This window comes from Electrophorus electricus, chromosome 11 (assembly GCF_041902795.1).
Source record: "Electrophorus electricus isolate QZ-2024a chromosome 11, ASM4190279v1, whole genome shotgun sequence".
Taxonomy (NCBI): domain Eukaryota; kingdom Metazoa; phylum Chordata; class Actinopteri; order Gymnotiformes; family Gymnotidae; genus Electrophorus; species Electrophorus electricus.
The window spans coordinates 25,257,215-25,276,467 of NC_137507.1; the positions used below are offsets into that span (position 1 = coordinate 25,257,215).

General features: G+C 36.8%; 2 protein-coding genes across 8 annotated transcripts; both read left to right on the forward strand.

Moving 5' to 3' along the window:
• The first annotated feature begins 693 nt into the window (after positions 1-693).
• Positions 694-5,767, forward strand: LOC118241681 (uncharacterized). 4 transcript variants are annotated; one of them, XM_081723996.1, is made up of 5 exons: positions 694-1,159; positions 1,670-2,139; positions 4,051-4,338; positions 4,750-4,998; positions 5,106-5,767. In XM_081723996.1, exons 2-5 carry the CDS (start codon positions 2,088-2,090, stop codon positions 5,201-5,203), a joined length of 687 nt encoding a protein of 228 aa, XP_081580122.1. In that variant the 5' UTR covers positions 694-1,159; positions 1,670-2,087; the 3' UTR covers positions 5,204-5,767. The 4 variants fall into 4 exon arrangements, with proteins under 4 accessions (XP_081580122.1, XP_035383902.1, XP_035383901.1 ...); XM_035528009.2 differs by having other exon boundaries at positions 1,670-1,730; positions 5,106-5,765; XM_035528008.2 differs by having other exon boundaries at positions 694-2,139.
• Positions 5,768-11,642: 5,875 nt separating this feature from the next.
• On the forward strand, positions 11,643-16,717 carry LOC145660009 (uncharacterized). Of its 4 annotated transcripts, none has more exons than XM_081723993.1 (5): positions 11,643-12,108; positions 12,619-13,088; positions 15,000-15,287; positions 15,699-15,947; positions 16,055-16,717. In XM_081723993.1, the coding sequence occupies exons 2-5, from the start codon at positions 13,037-13,039 to the stop codon at positions 16,150-16,152; spliced, it is 687 nt and encodes a 228-aa protein (XP_081580119.1). In that variant the 5' UTR covers positions 11,643-12,108; positions 12,619-13,036; the 3' UTR covers positions 16,153-16,717. The 4 variants fall into 4 exon arrangements, with proteins under 4 accessions (XP_081580119.1, XP_081580120.1, XP_081580118.1 ...); XM_081723994.1 differs by having other exon boundaries at positions 12,619-12,679; positions 16,055-16,715; XM_081723992.1 differs by having other exon boundaries at positions 11,643-13,088.
• The last annotated feature ends 2,536 nt before the right edge of the window (positions 16,718-19,253 follow it).

Here is a 19,253-nt window from a genome sequence, read left to right on the forward strand (position 1 = left end):
TTGAGAACCAAACAAGACTTGTGAAATTCTGGTTTTCATAGATTCAGCAACACTTCTACCAAGTCTGCCGTGTTGCAGAAGTGATGGGTTTTTTTGTAAATGTATTCCTAATACTCTACAGAAAGATAGCCTACAGGTATTCATTTGAAAATGCAAGCTGGAGGAATGTGGGTTTTCATATGCGATTTTAGTTTACATATTATTGCTCTATAACTACATTGTGTCTTGTTGCTGTGCTCAGTCTTGCCATGGTGTATTAACCTGTGTGTAATGTGGAGCGATCACGATGCGGACGCATATGCTGAGATATGTGAGATTATTAAGGGCAAATCCACAGTCAGAGTCGTTAGTCAATGAGCCAACACAGAGAATCCAGAAATACATAGCAAACAAAAAAAAGGCTACAATGCCTCGATCATCATCCCCAGATTTGTATTATTACCACCTGTTTTCAATTCTACTCAGTGTATTTATGTGCCTTCTAAATGATGCAGTCTATTCAAAGTACTGCCATGGTTCATTGCCTTGCACATTGAGCATTTGTTCTGATGCGTGTTACTTATAGTGTTTTGGCCCTGTCCTCTCTTCACTACAGTTTTTGGATCTGTACATTGTACTTCTCCTGGTGTTCTTGCTTTTCTGGTTTTGATACCTGCCTGTGTTCTGACTACATTTTGGATTGGAAAACCAAAGTCTTATCGCATCCGCAAACGCCTGCCTGTTTCTGACTTGTTACATGAACAAGGTCAGTTTGTATCAAAATTGGACTCATATATGCAGGCAGATCCATAGCTGAAATAGTGTTTCTGGAAAACAAAGTATTAAAGATCATCACCACCATCTAACTTAAAATGTCATTGTACTCTCAAATTTCATCTGTACTGTACATTCATGATATTTTTATCATGCTTGTAAAGACTTAAACATGACATTAAATTTGGTATTTCATTATTTTTACTGTGCATTACATTACATGAATCTTGAAATGTAAACATTTTAAATATGGAAATGAGGCACTTTGGGGAGGCACCCCATTGTTATTCAGAGCCAAACTGACAGAAGTTTATAAACCTCAAGAAAGGAAATTTGCTCACACCCAGTGCAATGGCGATTGTAGCAAAGCTGATTTTCATTCTCTGCAGTTTGGCCTCAATAACAGGTAGAGTCCTTTAAACGACATCTGTCTATGTATACGTCTTATGATATAAATAGTGATGTGTGACTAGCTGAGCTTCTGTCCTTATATTATGAATAGGATAAACCACTGTGTCATACAGAATTACAGGTCATGTTAAGAGTATGCAACGCCATCCTGCTGAATAGATCTTTCCACATAATTGATAAACTGTTTGATATGAAATGATTACTGAACTTGACTTTGTATCAAAATGGTTCAATGCGTCGTACCATACTATGACTGTAGTACAACCATGTATGTACATCAGGAACATGCCTGTCACATATCTATATATTATGTGTACATATGATTTGATATGCTTTTCATGTTTTATATTTTAACAAAATAGTTGTATTCCTAAATGAGTCATCTTTTGCCTTAAGGAATGACTTAGTAAAACAAATAAAGTTTGGGGTGACTGAAATTTTGTGTAAATTGGATTGTCAATCTGTTCCTTTAAAGCGTCTTCATAAACAAAGGGCATTTTGTCAGTTATTTCTTGCAGAAAATAATCTAAAGTGTATTCCAGAATTCCAAAGTATGCAGGACAAATGTGAGTAAGGGTTGTTTGTTTTTACTTCTGTCCCATATATGTTTTCTAATACTGAGATCAAGAGACTGGTGTAATGAAGGCACACACACACACAAGGGAGAGTATCCAATGCAAGAGGTTTTATCTAGTATTCGGGGGCAGGTAGGACTCATAGGTCAGGCAGTAGATGAGGTCTGTAGCACAGGCAGGATTCAGAAACCAGGCAGACAAACACGTACATGGGAGCCTCGGTATGCAACATGAGAATGGCAATACTTCGCAAAGAGTGTGTGAGGGAGGAGGGCTTAAATAGGGAGGTAGTAATAGAGAAAATAATCATCAGGTGTGTAACTAGTACTCTGGCGAACCGGATCGGAGATGCCGGTGGGAAGAGGTAGGCATAGCAGTGCTGGAATGAACATGGTTCCTGGTAAGGCCAAGTCAAAAGTTTGGCTTTTAGCCTTTACCTTGATCAATAACAGATTATAGGTTATGCGGTCACCTAGGTACTTTTATAGCAGTAGCTGTTCTTGCAATTTAGGGTAATTGCTTGTTTCACAGACTTGTGATCTGAAATCATTTGTCCAGTACTCATAAGTGCCATTTTGGTAAAATTATTCAGTATTTATTGATGTTTGTCTCTGGTGCTAGAATGCTTGCACTAAACACACAATATATAGCTAATTAAATATAGAATAAGAGACAGGTTTAAACCATAGATAAATGGCAAACCTGTTTTCAAGTTATACCATAAACATTTGACTGGCATTTTGTCATTATGGGGATGTTTGCTAAAATGGAATTATAATCTAATCACATAATGAAATTACTCAGTAGTGCCATAAAATGGTTTTATTTTGATACTTTTCTTAAATTTTTGCATTATAAAATATGATTCTGCTGGAAAATAAATGAAAATTCATCTGACACATTTTTTCACCAGGACTCATTAACTGAGGAATACCTTGTACTATTACATGATAGCTATCAATATAGTAGAGTGAAGGTTAACAAATATTTCCTTCGAGAGCTAAGGCAATAGCATACTCTATATTTAAACTAGCAAGCTGTCAATGGTATAGCAAAAACTGCACTACCTGGGAGACCTATGAGCTCAGATTTTAAACTATACTATAAGGAAAAGCATAACAGTCTTACATATACATATACTAATAAATATAAATAAATATAAATTATTTTCAAACTGTATAAATTGATATAGTTCCTAAAATGCTTAGTAAGATTTTAGCAAATTTTGTAACATCAAATTTTGTAATGTAACATCAAACAGACAATAGGGGTTTATATACATGCGTAAATGAGACATAATTACAAACAGGTGACCCATGTTTTTATTGACTTTTCACTTGTTAATGTAGACTCTCTGTAGAACCTTTGATATTCCTTCCTTTGACTTTAAACTGTGAGGTTGGTGAGTCTAATGCTATGCGGACACATTAGAATGAAGGAAATGTTCACATGTTACACAACAACCCTGTTACACAACAACTGTAGCTATGGTATTATACAAAATGGATTTGTACATTTTGTAGATTGTGTACATATATACCCAACCATATACATTGTACATTGTGTATATAATCATAATATACATATATTGTACATACATTGTTAATATATTTTTGTACATACATAGAGTATATATATTTATCTTGCATATATATATTTTTCTCTATGCACCCCTGTTTCTCTTCCTCAGTTTGGACAGAGCACTCTCCACCATTTCACTGCGCGTTATACTGTGTATGACTATGTATGTGACGAATAAACCGAACTTGAACATGTTTCCTCTGTCTGTAATCATGTGAATGTTAACCAGTTTCACATACTAGATCACCGTGTTTATCTGGCTTTTGTCCTTTCTTTGGAAAGGTGATGTGTTTATGAATATAGAGAATGTGTAATGCTTTGAAGTTTTCAATTATAGGTGAAATTGCTGCAAACCACTATTATACAAATTCAGCTGGCTTGTGTTTCTGCAATATTCTGCATATTGACAACTGAGATCATTGTGTGTGTTTTTGTTTGTTTAGGGTGGTGTTATTGAGGGTAAAAGATACAGTAGTGCTTTTACAGATATTTGTCTAAATATTTATAAATATATTTATTTAACTTGCTCTCTTACTATTCCTCTTCATGCCATTAATCTACAGTATCTTTATAAACTCAGTGAGACGGAGCATGTTAAGTGATGCAGACCTACAAATAATTTTGCACCTTAGCGGGTGGCTCATTGTACCTGCAGGTTTGAATGTGTATTAATACTTGTCCTATTGCTACTTTTAAACCAAACTAAATGCCTTGTTTGCTTTCTCTACAGTGTCCAAATATGAGTTTAAGGAGGTTGGAAGTTCATTTCAACTGGATATGCCAAAAAATGTACATTTTGCAAAGCTTACATGGATGTTTAATTCCAAATTTATGTTGAAATGTAATTCTGGGGAAGTGGTGCACTTTCCTGCTTATAATGGCAGAGTGGAGTTTAATAACACCACCTTCAGTCTGACACTGAAGAACTTAACTAAGAATGATGCTGGCACGTATACAGTAAAAGGAGATGATGAAGAGGGGGAAAACATTATTGTTGTGCACACACTCACTGTGTTGGGTAAGTCTTGGTGTATGGTACTCACTGGAAACACATTCCTGAATCAACAGCATTTTTATCAATTAAAATGGCATTTTTCTCCAATTGTGAATTTACACCAGAGTACAAGGACATTAAGAATTTGAGTAATGTGCCATAAAATGGTTTAAAATGTCACTGGAAATTAACTAAAATGTAAACAGTTATGCATGTCTAAAATGATGCAGTATAGGTTGGTAATTATATTGTCACCCTGAAGCTGTGCAGAACACCAATGCTACCTGAACCAACACAGAGCAAGACTGTTTATGGGCTTTGACAGATCCACTAGCTGATAATTGTCTTTCCCTATTATATACTATAATCATCTGGCATTGTTTGTGTAACATGCACCTCATACTTGTGACTTTATTTTTGTGTTTTTGTACCCAGATCCTGTAGTGGCTCCGAAGCTTGATTTTCTTCCTCAGCAAAACAAAGGCACCTGTAATGTGACCTGTGAAAGTCAGGGTCTCTCGGTCTCCACTAGCTGTTATAATGAAATCTGCGAGGCGAAAAATAAGACGTCATCAGACCTCAACCTTTCCCTGCATGGAAATGGCACAACTGTCAGCTGTACTGTCCGCATCAAAGCCATCTCAAAGCACACTACTCAGAACGTTACCTTCTGTTTTCATAAAGGTTCACACATGCACTTGCACACAAACTCACTGCATGCCACGATAAAGATGTTTTTAGATTATTCGTTCTATATGTGTAACAGAATCCCTACCAATTTCTGTCTGCAGGGAAGAGCAACAACTCCAGTGCAAATGCCAGACATTCTGGACAAAGCTGTGCAGTGGTAGTATTCACTGTATTGCTCATCTTGGTTACTGTGTCATGAAACTGAAGCAGAAAACAGGTTATCTATTCATATATTTAACTAAATGTATGTGTGGATTCTGAACCTTTCAGTAATTGTGTAATTGGAAATGCTCACTTTAGGACAGATTTTAATGACATAAATAGAAATAAACTGAGGTATAATTCACTTGTACTTTATTTACAAGCATCTGATTGTGAATCAATACTAGTACTTATTTTCACATAGCATCTCTGACACAAAGTACTACTGTTCCACAGCATGCCTTTGTGATTTTCTAGGTTTCATAAACCTTATCATAAACCCTAAAACATTATCATAACCCTAAACCTTGAAATCTGAATAAACCGGCTTGGACATGTCATGGGTTTACATTAATATAGAACTGATAACATGACTGGAAGATTCCTGGTTCAAGCCCCTTGACTTCAAAGTTGGGTCCCTGAGCAAGGCCCTTAACTTGTACTCAGTTGTAAGTTGCTTTGAATAAAAGTGTCAGCTAAGTTCTCTAAATGTGTTTTCCACTAGTAATATGATAAGTACATTAGGCAGTCCCACAACAATGTTTGCATGATACCAATTATAAACATTTTAATGTCTAGCAAAGTTTTTTATTTATTTAACTATATATAACACTAAACATTGTGTGTAATTTACAGCTATTTATGTAGCAACAGCATGGATGTTCATTATAACTCTCAGCAAGTGTCAGAAACTCTGAGTTGTATTCTCTAGTAATTGTGATACTTGCTCTGTACCACCTGTATTCTGTGTCTCCACTTGTGGTGAAATGTTTGATGGTCCATCATCATGGTCAGGGGCAGGTAGTGCAGGCTGATGCTTTTAGCTTTATATGGCAGGGAAAATGTGATGTATACAGACATGTCTCAGGCATATGAAATAAACTAACTAATCATTAGCATACAAATGCCAAAGAAATAAATAAAACAATTGAACCAAGAACTTCAACACAAACCAAATGTTAACAGGAAGCACCTAAAGGAAAAAGCCTTAGGGTGGGAAGCCTAAACTCATTTAGAAGCTCATTTCTAAAGAGAAAGCGTGGATCTACGCTTAACAGCTTTATACTCAATACTTGATCTAAAAGGAGTAATGAATCTAATTTTGTTCTGAAAACAGTTATGGGGATAATGGAAACCTATTTCTAATGACCAAATTAAATGTAATGAATTATGGGAATAATTATGGGAATAGCAGCTATAGGCTGACATCAAAAGCAGAGCACATGAATACAAAGGGAATGTCTTACGTGGCTGGTCCTAGCTGTTCAGCTCAGTTAATCACCTGTCTGTGTCTTAGGAAAATGATACTGATTTATACCCAAGCAAACCATACGTAATTCCAAAGCTCAAAGAATGACCTGGCTATTCTGAGCTGTCCGGATTTATTTAAAGAAGACAAAACGAGCCTGCTCGGTGCTTGCAGGTGTTCAGCTTTCTGACTAGCTGTGAATGAAGGCTATTCTGATAATGACCTTGCAGTAGATTAATATTAATTGCTGCCAGGCAAACAGAACTAATTTTAACTCTATGAATGATAAAGGTAAAATAACTAAAGTAATGGCGCGGTGACGAGCAAATTAAACAATTTCAGAAAAACTAATGTTAAACTGGGCAGATGACATACACACAAAATGCAGTTCTAAGCACTTGTTTGTACTCGTGAGAGCTTCTTGATTAAAACTTATTTAGATTTCCACCGTTCCTTACACCGCCTTCCATGAAATCCCAGAGAAGTTTTTTTAGAAACATTTGCGGCCGTCGCAAAAAGGCAGTGGACTCGGCTAGCCCATGTAGGTAATGAATATACAATCAATGTATTAATAACAGTTACAAACATTACTATGCACATTCTACAACGATATTGGAAGGCATGGGTATCATAATTTCTAGAATTCTGTGGAATAATAAGACATGAAAGTAAAAATCAGTATAAGGTGACAGAGAAGGAACTAGTATACTGTAGATTAGTTGGATCTTACTCACTATTAAACACAATTCTAAATTGTTGTGCATCGCACGTTATTTATAATAAGGTATTGCAGTCTATTTGCACATGTTGAGAATCTCGTTACAGTCACTGGATGGCACTGTGGGTCCACATCTTAAAAGAGTGAGTCAGATATGTAATTAAAGTTTCTTTAGTGGAAAATAGTCAAATTTGTTTTCAGTTGAATGTCCATGAAGAGCTGCACCCTTAAGGGAGGATTATAATCTGATAGCTATCCAATAATGTCGAGTTTATAAAGCATTGCAAATCTGAACTGTCCAGAATGTAGTATATACAGTATCCCCAAATTCTAAAAGAGGGTTTTATGGCTCCTGAGAGCGCCAGGCTAGGTTAGAGGGTCATAAAATTGTTTCCAGGCAGAAGTCTTAAACCTTTCTTTGATCGAAAGTTAAAACCTGAATGATGGTGGAGTTCAAACTTGCTATAACTGTGAAGGGTTCTCTTTCCTGATAAGTGGAACCCCTGATGGGAGTTGTTATGGTCAATTAATGTTTAGAGTCCAGAGAGAATGGGGGCGAGGGGTGCTGTGTTCTCCACTACACAGTATTGCCAGCTTCACCCTCCTTATATTCAGCCTTACCATCATCATCCTCATTGGAAAATGTAGGATAGATATTGCCACTCTTGTATTCAGTATTCCCATTGTCACCCTTGTTTATATTGCCATTGCAACACTTGTATTCAGGATTGCCATTGTCACCCTCATATTCAGTGTTGCCACTGTCAAACATTGGGCAACCTATGGAAAATGTGAATGGAATAGAATGTAACATTATCCCATCAAATACCAGATCAATTACTTATAAATCACAAGACAAAACCTGAGGATATATAAGACAACAGAGCTATGAAGAGTGCTGGCAAGATCACAGACAAATTGTCCTCACCCTGCAATCCTCTCACCCTACAATTCTCTCATCCTGCATCTCACCCTATAATTCTCTCATTGTGTATCTCACCCTGTAATCCTCTCACCCTGTAATCCTCTCATCCCACATCTCACACTGTAATCCTTTCCCCCGTAATCCTCTCATCCTGCATCTCACCCTGTAATCCTCTCATTCTGCAATCCTTTCACCCTGCAATCCTCTCACCCTGTAATCCTCTCACCCTGCAATCCTCTCTCAATGTGCACCTGACCCAAGCCCTACCCTCAGATAGAAGACTCAGGGCCATAAAGGTCAGCACTACCAGACACAATTCTACTTGCTAATACTTTGATTACTTTGATACTGAATACTTTGATACTTTTATCTTCAGGCTGTACTGCCACATTGACTATTGCACATTTGAAATCGATAGCATTTGGTTCTAGATTCATTCATGTGTTCATTTGCATAATCGTTTTCACTATGATCCAGCTATGAATTCTGCTTCTTATAATCATAAAATCAATTTTATCATTAAAAAAGATTATCATGTTTGAGGCCTAAACATTCATACTGAGCATACATTGATTTAAGTCCCCATGTATTCAAATTTGTCTTCCATTACTTTTTGACCACAATAAAGAAACAAACAAACAAAAAACAATAACTATGATAAGTAACAAGGAGATTGATCAAGATAATCCATCAGATGTGGCTTGTCTTTTTGTCCTATTGGAGAAAAAATCATTGGTAATGATCTTGCAACATTTGTATAATAGCATAACAGAATGAGACATGCAACATAAAATGTCACCTTTTCTAAACAGTCATTGATTAAGGACTTCAACATTTAAATGTACTCCCCACCATCCAATGAGTAATGATAATTCTTAGATGTAATCCACCTTTATGTCTATTTATAAATACAACTGGAAAACACTAACCATTGTTTGTAATTTACAGCTAATTTACATAGCAACAGTATGGATGTTCTGTGCTCCCTGTTGAATATGTATAGATTGAACCAATGAGAGTCAGTGAGTCAGCTAATCGGCACACTGGGTAGTTCTGCAAAACCAAATGTAAATGTTATTGTCACAGTTCATCCAACAGGAGGGCCACGCCCACTCTGACTCAGGATAATAGCACACTCCTGCTCTTCCCAGGACTGCACACTTCTGGACAAAGACCTAGGATGTTGTTTCAGGGATTTATTGGAGCCATTTTTGGGGGTCACAGTACCTCATATTCTTTTATTCTTTTTTTTCATTTTATTTTAGACTTACTTCTCATATTCCTCACTTGTTGCAGTTGGGTTTACATTTTGCCACACTCTGCAGCCTACTGTTTGCATTTCAAACAATGATAATTTACCAGAAATGCATGTCCATTGTATTCAGTTGCACTAAACATTTGAATTCCAGTGTTGCACCATGATGCCACAATGTCATTTAATGGAGTGGCATGCAACCTGCCAAACTGATTTGCCTGGCAGTCCAGATTCAAAGCAAATGTCACCAGTTTGTGCTCTAAGAGGCTCCCGTTTTCATGCCTTTATGTATTGAGCAACTTCGTATGGTCTTGCTATCTGTGGGGGTTTTTTGTGTGTAAATGACTAATGTAATTGCATTAACCCCTGTTTTTGGTCTTGTTCAAAATGAAGGCTGTGCTCCAAAGGAAGTGCTGTAAACAGTTGAGAACCAAACAAGACTTGTGAAATTGTGGTTTTCATAGATTCAGCAACACTTCTACCAAGTCTGCTGTGTTGCAGAAGTGATGGGTTTTTTTGTAAATGTATTCCTAATACTCTACAGAAAGATAGCCTACAGGTATTCATTTGAAAATGCAAGCTGGAGGGATGTGGGTTTTCATATGTGATTTTAGTTTGCATATTATTGCTCTTTAATGCTCAATTCACTGTGAACTATTTTGTGTTCACTAAATCAACAGTAGTCCATACATTCCCAGAAATGAATAACATTGCTGAACCTTAATGTTTAATTTTGTATTTAATAGAGTGATGAAATAACTAAACTCTAAAAGAAAACTCCCTGCCCCCTTATTCGCTGGCCATGCATTCAAAAATAGAAGTGTTCATAGTATATTTTTGTAAGTTAACAAAATGCAAAGTTGAATGAAAAGAAGATAAATCCAAATCAATATTTGGTGTGTCCCAACTTTGCCTTCAAAACAACATTAGTTCTTCTAGGTACACTTGCACACAGTTTTTGAAGGAACTTGGCAGGGAGGTTGTTCCAAACAGAACTAGGGTAGATCATCACTTCCAGGACTCCTTGTTGTTCTTTACACTAAAGATAGTTCTTAATGACATTGGCTGTATGTTTGGGGACATTGCCCTGCTGCAGCCAAGTTTGACACCTCCCTGATGGTATTGCATAAGGGATGATCATCTGTCTGTGTTTCTCAGCATTGAAGACACCATTAATATTGACCAAATCCCTAATTCCATTTGCTGAAAGGCAACCCCAAATTTGCAAGAAACCTCCACCATGCTTCACTCTTGCCTGCAGATGCTCATTATTGTACTGCTCTCCATCCCATCAGCAAAAAAGCTGACATCTGTTATAGCATTTAGCTGACACTTCTATCCAAAGCAGCTTACAATTATGTAAGAATACAGCTTGAGGATTAAGAGTCTTACTCAGGGGCCCCAACAGTGGCAATTTGGCCATGAACTGGCAACTATTCAATTACAAGTCAATCACCTTAACCACTGAGCTACCACTGCCCTCAGCTTGACCTTCTTTCTATGTCAAAGGTATGGATTTTTAGTCGCAATTCTTCTATGAAGACCACTTTTGGCCAGACTTCTTCAAACAATAGATGGGTGTACCTTGGTTCCCATTGGTTTCGGCCAGTTCTGAGCTAATGGCACTGCTGGAGATCTTCTGATTTCAAAGGTAAGTGATATAAGTTTCCTTGGTCAACCACTGCGTCTACGGTTCTCAATGTTGCTAATTTCTTTGTGCTTCTTCAAAGAGCTTGTACAGCACATCTTGAATTTTGCCCAATTTGCTTTGAAATCTTTGCCTGGGAGAGACCTTGCTGATGTAGCATAACTACATTGTGTCTTGTTGCTGTGCTCAGTCTTGCCATGGTGTATTGACCTGTGTGTAATGTGGAGCGATCACGATGCGGACGCATATGCTGAGATATGTGAGATTATTAAGGACAAATCCACAGTCAGAGTCGTTAGTCAATGAGCCAACACAGAGAATCCAGAAATACATAGCAAACAAAAAAAAGGCTACAATGCCTCGATCATCATCCCCAGATTTGGATTATTACCACCTGTTTTCAATTCTACTCAGTGTATTTATGTGCCTTCTAAATGATGCAGTCTATTCAAAGTACTGCCATGGTTCATTGCCTTGCACATTGAGCATTTGTTCTGATGCGTGTTACTTATAGTGTTTTGGCCCTGTCCTCTCTTCACTACAGTTTTTGGATCTGTACATTGTACTTCTCCTGGTGTTCTTGCTTTTCTGGTTTTGATACCTGCCTGTGTTCTGACTACATTTTGGATTGGAAAACCAAAGTCTTATCGCATCCGCAAACGCCTGCCTGTTTCTGACTTGTTACATGAACAAGGTCAGTTTGTATCAAAATTGGACTCATATATGCAGGCAGATCCATAGCTGAAATAGTGTTTCTGGAAAACAAAGTATTAAAGATCATCACCACCATCTAACTTAAAATGTCATTGTACTCTCAAATTTCATCTGTACTGTACATTCATGATATTTTTATCATGCTTGTAAAGACTTAAACATGACATTAAATTTGGTATTTCATTATTTTTACTGTGCATTACATTACATGAATCTTGAAATGTAAACATTTTAAATATGGAAATGAGGCACTTTGGGGAGGCACCCCATTGTTATTCAGAGCCAAACTGACAGAAGTTTATAAACCTCAAGAAAGGAAATTTGCTCACACCCAGTGCAATGGCGATTGTAGCAAAGCTGATTTTCATTCTCTGCAGTTTGGCCTCAATAACAGGTAGAGTCCTTTAAACGACATCTGTCTATGTATACGTCTTATGATATAAATAGTGATGTGTGACTAGCTGAGCTTCTGTCCTTATATTATGAATAGGATAAACCACTGTGTCATACAGAATTACAGGTCATGTTAAGAGTATGCAACGCCATCCTGCTGAATAGATCTTTCCACATAATTGATAAACTGTTTGATATGAAATGATTACTGAACTTGACTTTGTATCAAAATGGTTCAATGCGTCGTACCATACTATGACTGTAGTACAACCATGTATGTACATCAGGAACATGCCTGTCACATATCTATATATTATGTGTACATATGATTTGATATGCTTTTCATGTTTTATATTTTAACAAAATAGTTGTATTCCTAAATGAGTCATCTTTTGCCTTAAGGAATGACTTAGTAAAACAAGTAAAGTTTGGGGTGACTGAAATTTTGTGTAAATTGGATTGTCAATCTGTTCCTTTAAAGCGTCTTCATAAACAAAGGGCATTTTGTCAGTTATTTCTTGCAGAAAATAATCTAAAGTGTATTCCAGAATTCCAAAGTATGCAGGACAAATGTGAGTAAGGGTTGTTTGTTTTTACTTCTGTCCCATATATGTTTTCTAATACTGAGATCAAGAGACTGGTGTAATGAAGGCACACACACACACAAGGGAGAGTATCCAATGCAAGAGGTTTTATCTAGTATTCGGGGGCAGGTAGGACTCATAGGTCAGGCAGTAGATGAGGTCTGTAGCACAGGCAGGATTCAGAAACCAGGCAGACAAACACGTACATGGGAGCCTCGGTATGCAACATGAGAATGGCAATACTTCGCAAAGAGTGTGTGAGGGAGGAGGGCTTAAATAGGGAGGTAGTAATAGAGAAAATAATCATCAGGTGTGTAACTAGTACTCTGGCGAACCGGATCGGAGATGCCGGTGGGAAGAGGTAGGCATAGCAGTGCTGGAATGAACATGGTTCCTGGTAAGGCCAAGTCAAAAGTTTGGCTTTTAGCCTTTACCTTGATCAATAACAGATTATAGGTTATGCGGTCACCTAGGTACTTTTATAGCAGTAGCTGTTCTTGCAATTTAGGGTAATTGCTTGTTTCACAGACTTGTGATCTGAAATCATTTGTCCAGTACTCATAAGTGCCATTTTGGTAAAATTATTCAGTATTTATTGATGTTTGTCTCTGGTGCTAGAATGCTTGCACTAAACACACAATATATAGCTAATTAAATATAGAATAAGAGACAGGTTTAAACCATAGATAAATGGCAAACCTGTTTTCAAGTTATACCATAAACATTTGACTGGCATTTTGTCATTATGGGGATGTTTGCTAAAATGGAATTATAATCTAATCACATAATGAAATTACTCAGTAGTGCCATAAAATGGTTTTATTTTGATACTTTTCTTAAATTTTTGCATTATAAAATATGATTCTGCTGGAAAATAAATGAAAATTCATCTGACACATTTTTTCACCAGGACTCATTAACTGAGGAATACCTTGTACTATTACATGATAGCTATCAATATAGTAGAGTGAAGGTTAACAAATATTTCCTTCGAGAGCTAAGGCAATAGCATACTCTATATTTAAACTAGCAAGCTGTCAATGGTATAGCAAAAACTGCACTACCTGGGAGACCTATGAGCTCAGATTTTAAACTATACTATAAGGAAAAGCATAACAGTCTTACATATACATATACTAATAAATATAAATAAATATAAATTATTTTCAAACTGTATAAATTGATATAGTTCCTAAAATGCTTAGTAAGATTTTAGCAAATTTTGTAACATCAAATTTTGTAATGTAACATCAAACAGACAATAGGGGTTTATATACATGCGTAAATGAGACATAATTACAAACAGGTGACCCATGTTTTTATTGACTTTTCACTTGTTAATGTAGACTCTCTGTAGAACCTTTGATATTCCTTCCTTTGACTTTAAACTGTGAGGTTGGTGAGTCTAATGCTATGCGGACACATTAGAATGAAGGAAATGTTCACATGTTACACAACAACCCTGTTACACAACAACTGTAGCTATGGTATTATACAAAATGGATTTGTACATTTTGTAGATTGTGTACATATATACCCAACCATATACATTGTACATTGTGTATATAATCATAATATACATATATTGTACATACATTGTTAATATATTTTTGTACATACATAGAGTATATATATTTATCTTGCATATATATATTTTTCTCTATGCACCCCTGTTTCTCTTCCTCAGTTTGGACAGAGCACTCTCCACCATTTCACTGCGCGTTATACTGTGTATGACTATGTATGTGACGAATAAACCGAACTTGAACATGTTTCCTCTGTCTGTAATCATGTGAATGTTAACCAGTTTCACATACTAGATCACCGTGTTTATCTGGCTTTTGTCCTTTCTTTGGAAAGGTGATGTGTTTATGAATATAGAGAATGTGTAATGCTTTGAAGTTTTCAATTATAGGTGAAATTGCTGCAAACCACTATTATACAAATTCAGCTGGCTTGTGTTTCTGCAATATTCTGCATATTGACAACTGAGATCATTGTGTGTGTTTTTGTTTGTTTAGGGTGGTGTTATTGAGGGTAAAAGATACAGTAGTGCTTTTACAGATATTTGTCTAAATATTTATAAATATATTTATTTAACTTGCTCTCTTACTATTCCTCTTCATGCCATTAATCTACAGTATCTTTATAAACTCAGTGAGACGGAGCATGTTAAGTGATGCAGACCTACAAATAATTTTGCACCTTAGCGGGTGGCTCATTGTACCTGCAGGTTTGAATGTGTATTAATACTTGTCCTATTGCTACTTTTAAACCAAACTAAATGCCTTGTTTGCTTTCTCTACAGTGTCCAAATATGAGTTTAAGGAGGTTGGAAGTTCATTTCAACTGGATATGCCAAAAAATGTACATTTTGCAAAGCTTACATGGATGTTTAATTCCAAATTTATGTTGAAATGTAATTCTGGGGAAGTGGTGCACTTTCCTGCTTATAATGGCAGAGTGGAGTTTAATAACACCACCTTCAGTCTGACACTGAAGAACTTAACTAAGAATGATGCTGGCACGTATACAGTAAAAGGAGATGATGAAGAGGGGGAAAACATTATTGTTGTGCACACACTCACTGTGTTGGGTAAGTCTTGGTGTATGGTACTCACTGGAAACACATTCCTGAATCAACAGCATTTTTATCAATTAAAATGGCATTTTTCTCCAATTGTGAATTTACACCAGAGTACAAGGACATTAAGAATTTGAGTAATGTGCCATAAAATGGTTTAAAATGTCACTGGAAATTAACTAAAATGTAAACAGTTATGCATGTCTAAAATGATGCAGTATAGGTTGGTAATTATATTGTCACCCTGAAGCTGTGCAGAACACCAATGCTACCTGAACCAACACAGAGCAAGACTGTTTATGGGCTTTGACAGATCCACTAGCTGATAATTGTCTTTCCCTATTATATACTATAATCATCTGGCATTGTTTGTGTAACATGCACCTCATACTTGTGACTTTATTTTTGTGTTTTTGTACCCAGATCCTGTAGTGGCTCCGAAGCTTGATTTTCTTCCTCAGCAAAACAAAGGCACCTGTAATGTGACCTGTGAAAGTCAGGGTCTCTCGGTCTCCACTAGCTGTTATAATGAAATCTGCGAGGCGAAAAATAAGACGTCATCAGACCTCAACCTTTCCCTGCATGGAAATGGCACAACTGTCAGCTGTACTGTCCGCATCAAAGCCATCTCAAAGCACACTACTCAGAACGTTACCTTCTGTTTTCATAAAGGTTCACACATGCACTTGCACACAAACTCACTGCATGCCACGATAAAGATGTTTTTAGATTATTCGTTCTATATGTGTAACAGAATCCCTACCAATTTCTGTCTGCAGGGAAGAGCAACAACTCCAGTGCAAATGCCAGACATTCTGGACAAAGCTGTGCAGTGGTAGTATTCACTGTATTGCTCATCTTGGTTACTGTGTCATGAAACTGAAGCAGAAAACAGGTTATCTATTCATATATTTAACTAAATGTATGTGTGGATTCTGAACCTTTCAGTAATTGTGTAATTGGAAATGCTCACTTTAGGACAGATTTTAATGACATAAATAGAAATAAACTGAGGTATAATTCACTTGTACTTTATTTACAAGCATCTGATTGTGAATCAATACTAGTACTTATTTTCACATAGCATCTCTGACACAAAGTACTACTGTTCCACAGCATGCCTTTGTGATTTTCTAGGTTTCATAAACCTTATCATAAACCCTAAAACATTATCATAACCCTAAACCTTGAAATCTGAATAAACCGGCTTGGACATGTCATGGGTTTACATTAATATAGAACTGATAACATGACTGGAAGATTCCTGGTTCAAGCCCCTTGACTTCAAAGTTGGGTCCCTGAGCAAGGCCCTTAACTTGTACTCAGTTGTAAGTTGCTTTGAATAAAAGTGTCAGCTAAGTTCTCTAAATGTGTTTTCCACTAGTAATATGATAAGTACATTAGGCAGTCCCACAACAATGTTTGCATGATACCAATTATAAACATTTTAATGTCTAGCAAAGTTTTTTATTTATTTAACTATATATAACACTAAACATTGTGTGTAATTTACAGCTATTTATGTAGCAACAGCATGGATGTTCATTATAACTCTCAGCAAGTGTCAGAAACTCTGAGTTGTATTCTCTAGTAATTGTGATACTTGCTCTGTACCACCTGTATTCTGTGTCTCCACTTGTGGTGAAATGTTTGATGGTCCATCATCATGGTCAGGGGCAGGTAGTGCAGGCTGATGCTTTTAGCTTTATATGGCAGGGAAAATGTGATGTATACAGACATGTCTCAGGCATATGAAATAAACTAACTAATCATTAGCATACAAATGCCAAAGAAATAAATAAAACAATTGAACCAAGAACTTCAACACAAACCAAATGTTAACAGGAAGCACCTAAAGGAAAAAGCCTTAGGGTGGGAAGCCTAAACTCATTTAGAAGCTCATTTCTAAAGAGAAAGCGTGGATCTACGCTTAACAGCTTTATACTCAATACTTGATCTAAAAGGAGTAATGAATCTAATTTTGTTCTGAAAACAGTTATGGGGATAATGGAAACCTATTTCTAATGACCAAATTAAATGTAATGAATTATGGGAATAATTATGGGAATAGCAGCTATAGGCTGACATCAAAAGCAGAGCACATGAATACAAAGGGAATGTCTTACGTGGCTGGTCCTAGCTGTTCAGCTCAGTTAATCACCTGTCTGTGTCTTAGGAAAATGATACTGATTTATACCCAAGCAAACCATACGTAATTCCAAAGCTCAAAGAATGACCTGGCTATTCTGAGCTGTCCGGATTTATTTAAAGAAGACAAAACGAGCCTGCTCGGTGCTTGCAGGTGTTCAGCTTTCTGACTAGCTGTGAATGAAGGCTATTCTGATAATGACCTTGCAGTAGATTAATATTAATTGCTGCCAGGCAAACAGAACTAATTTTAACTCTATGAATGATAAAGGTAAAATAACTAAAGTAATGGCGCGGTGACGAGCAAATTAAACAATTTCAGAAAAACTAATGTTAAACTGGGCAGATGACATACACACAAAATGCAGTTCTAAGCACTTGTTTGTACTCGTGAGAGCTTCTTGATTAAAACTTATTTAGATTTCCACCGTTCCTTACACCGCCTTCCATGAAATCCCAGAGAAGTTTTTTTAGAAACATTTGCGGCCGTCGCAAAAAGGCAGTGGACTCGGCTAGCCCATGTAGGTAATGAATATACAATCAATGTATTAATAACAGTTACAAACATTACTATGCACATTCTACAACGATATTGGAAGGCATGGGTATCATAATTTCTAGAATTCTGTGGAATAATAAGACATGAAAGTAAAAATCAGTATAAGGTGACAGAGAAGGAACTAGTATACTGTAGATTAGTTGGATCTTACTCACTATTAAACACAATTCTAAATTGTTGTGCATCGCACGTTATTTATAATAAGGTATTGCAGTCTATTTGCACATGTTGAGAATCTCGTTACAGTCACTGGATGGCACTGTGGGTCCACATCTTAAAAGAGTGAGTCAGATATGTAATTAAAGTTTCTTTAGTGGAAAATAGTCAAATTTGTTTTCAGTTGAATGTCCATGAAGAGCTGCACCCTTAAGGGAGGATTATAATCTGATAGCTATCCAATAATGTCGAGTTTATAAAGCATTGCAAATCTGAACTGTCCAGAATGTAGTATATACAGTATCCCCAAATTCTAAAAGAGGGTTTTATGGCTCCTGAGAGCGCCAGGCTAGGTTAGAGGGTCATAAAATTGTTTCCAGGCAGAAGTCTTAAACCTTTCTTTGATCGAAAGTTAAAACCTGAATGATGGTGGAGTTCAAACTTGCTATAACTGTGAAGGGTTCTCTTTCCTGATAAGTGGAACCCCTGATGGGAGTTGTTATGGTCAATTAATGTTTAGAGTCCAGAGAGAATGGGGGCGAGGGGTGCTGTGTTCTCCACTACACAGTATTGCCAGCTTCACCCTCCTTATATTCAGCCTTACCATCATCATCCTCATTGGAAAATGTAGGATAGATATTGCCACTCTTGTATTCAGTATTCCCATTGTCACCCTTGTTTATATTGCCATTGCAACACTTGTATTCAGGATTGCCATTGTCACCCTCATATTCAGTGTTGCCACTGTCAAACATTGGGCAACCTATGGAAAATGTGAATGGAATAGAATGTAACATTATCCCATCAAATACCAGATCAATTACTTATAAATCACAAGACAAAACCTGAGGATATATAAGACAACAGAGCTATGAAGAGTGCTGGCAAGATCACAGACAAATTGTCCTCACCCTGCAATCCTCTCACCCTACAATTCTCTCATCCTGCATCTCACCCTATAATTCTCTCATTGTGTATCTCACCCTGTAATCCTCTCACCCTGTAATCCTCTCATCCCACATCTCACACTGTAATCCTTTCCCCCGTAATCCTCTCATCCTGCATCTCACCCTGTAATCCTCTCATTCTGCAATCCTTTCACCCTGCAATCCTCT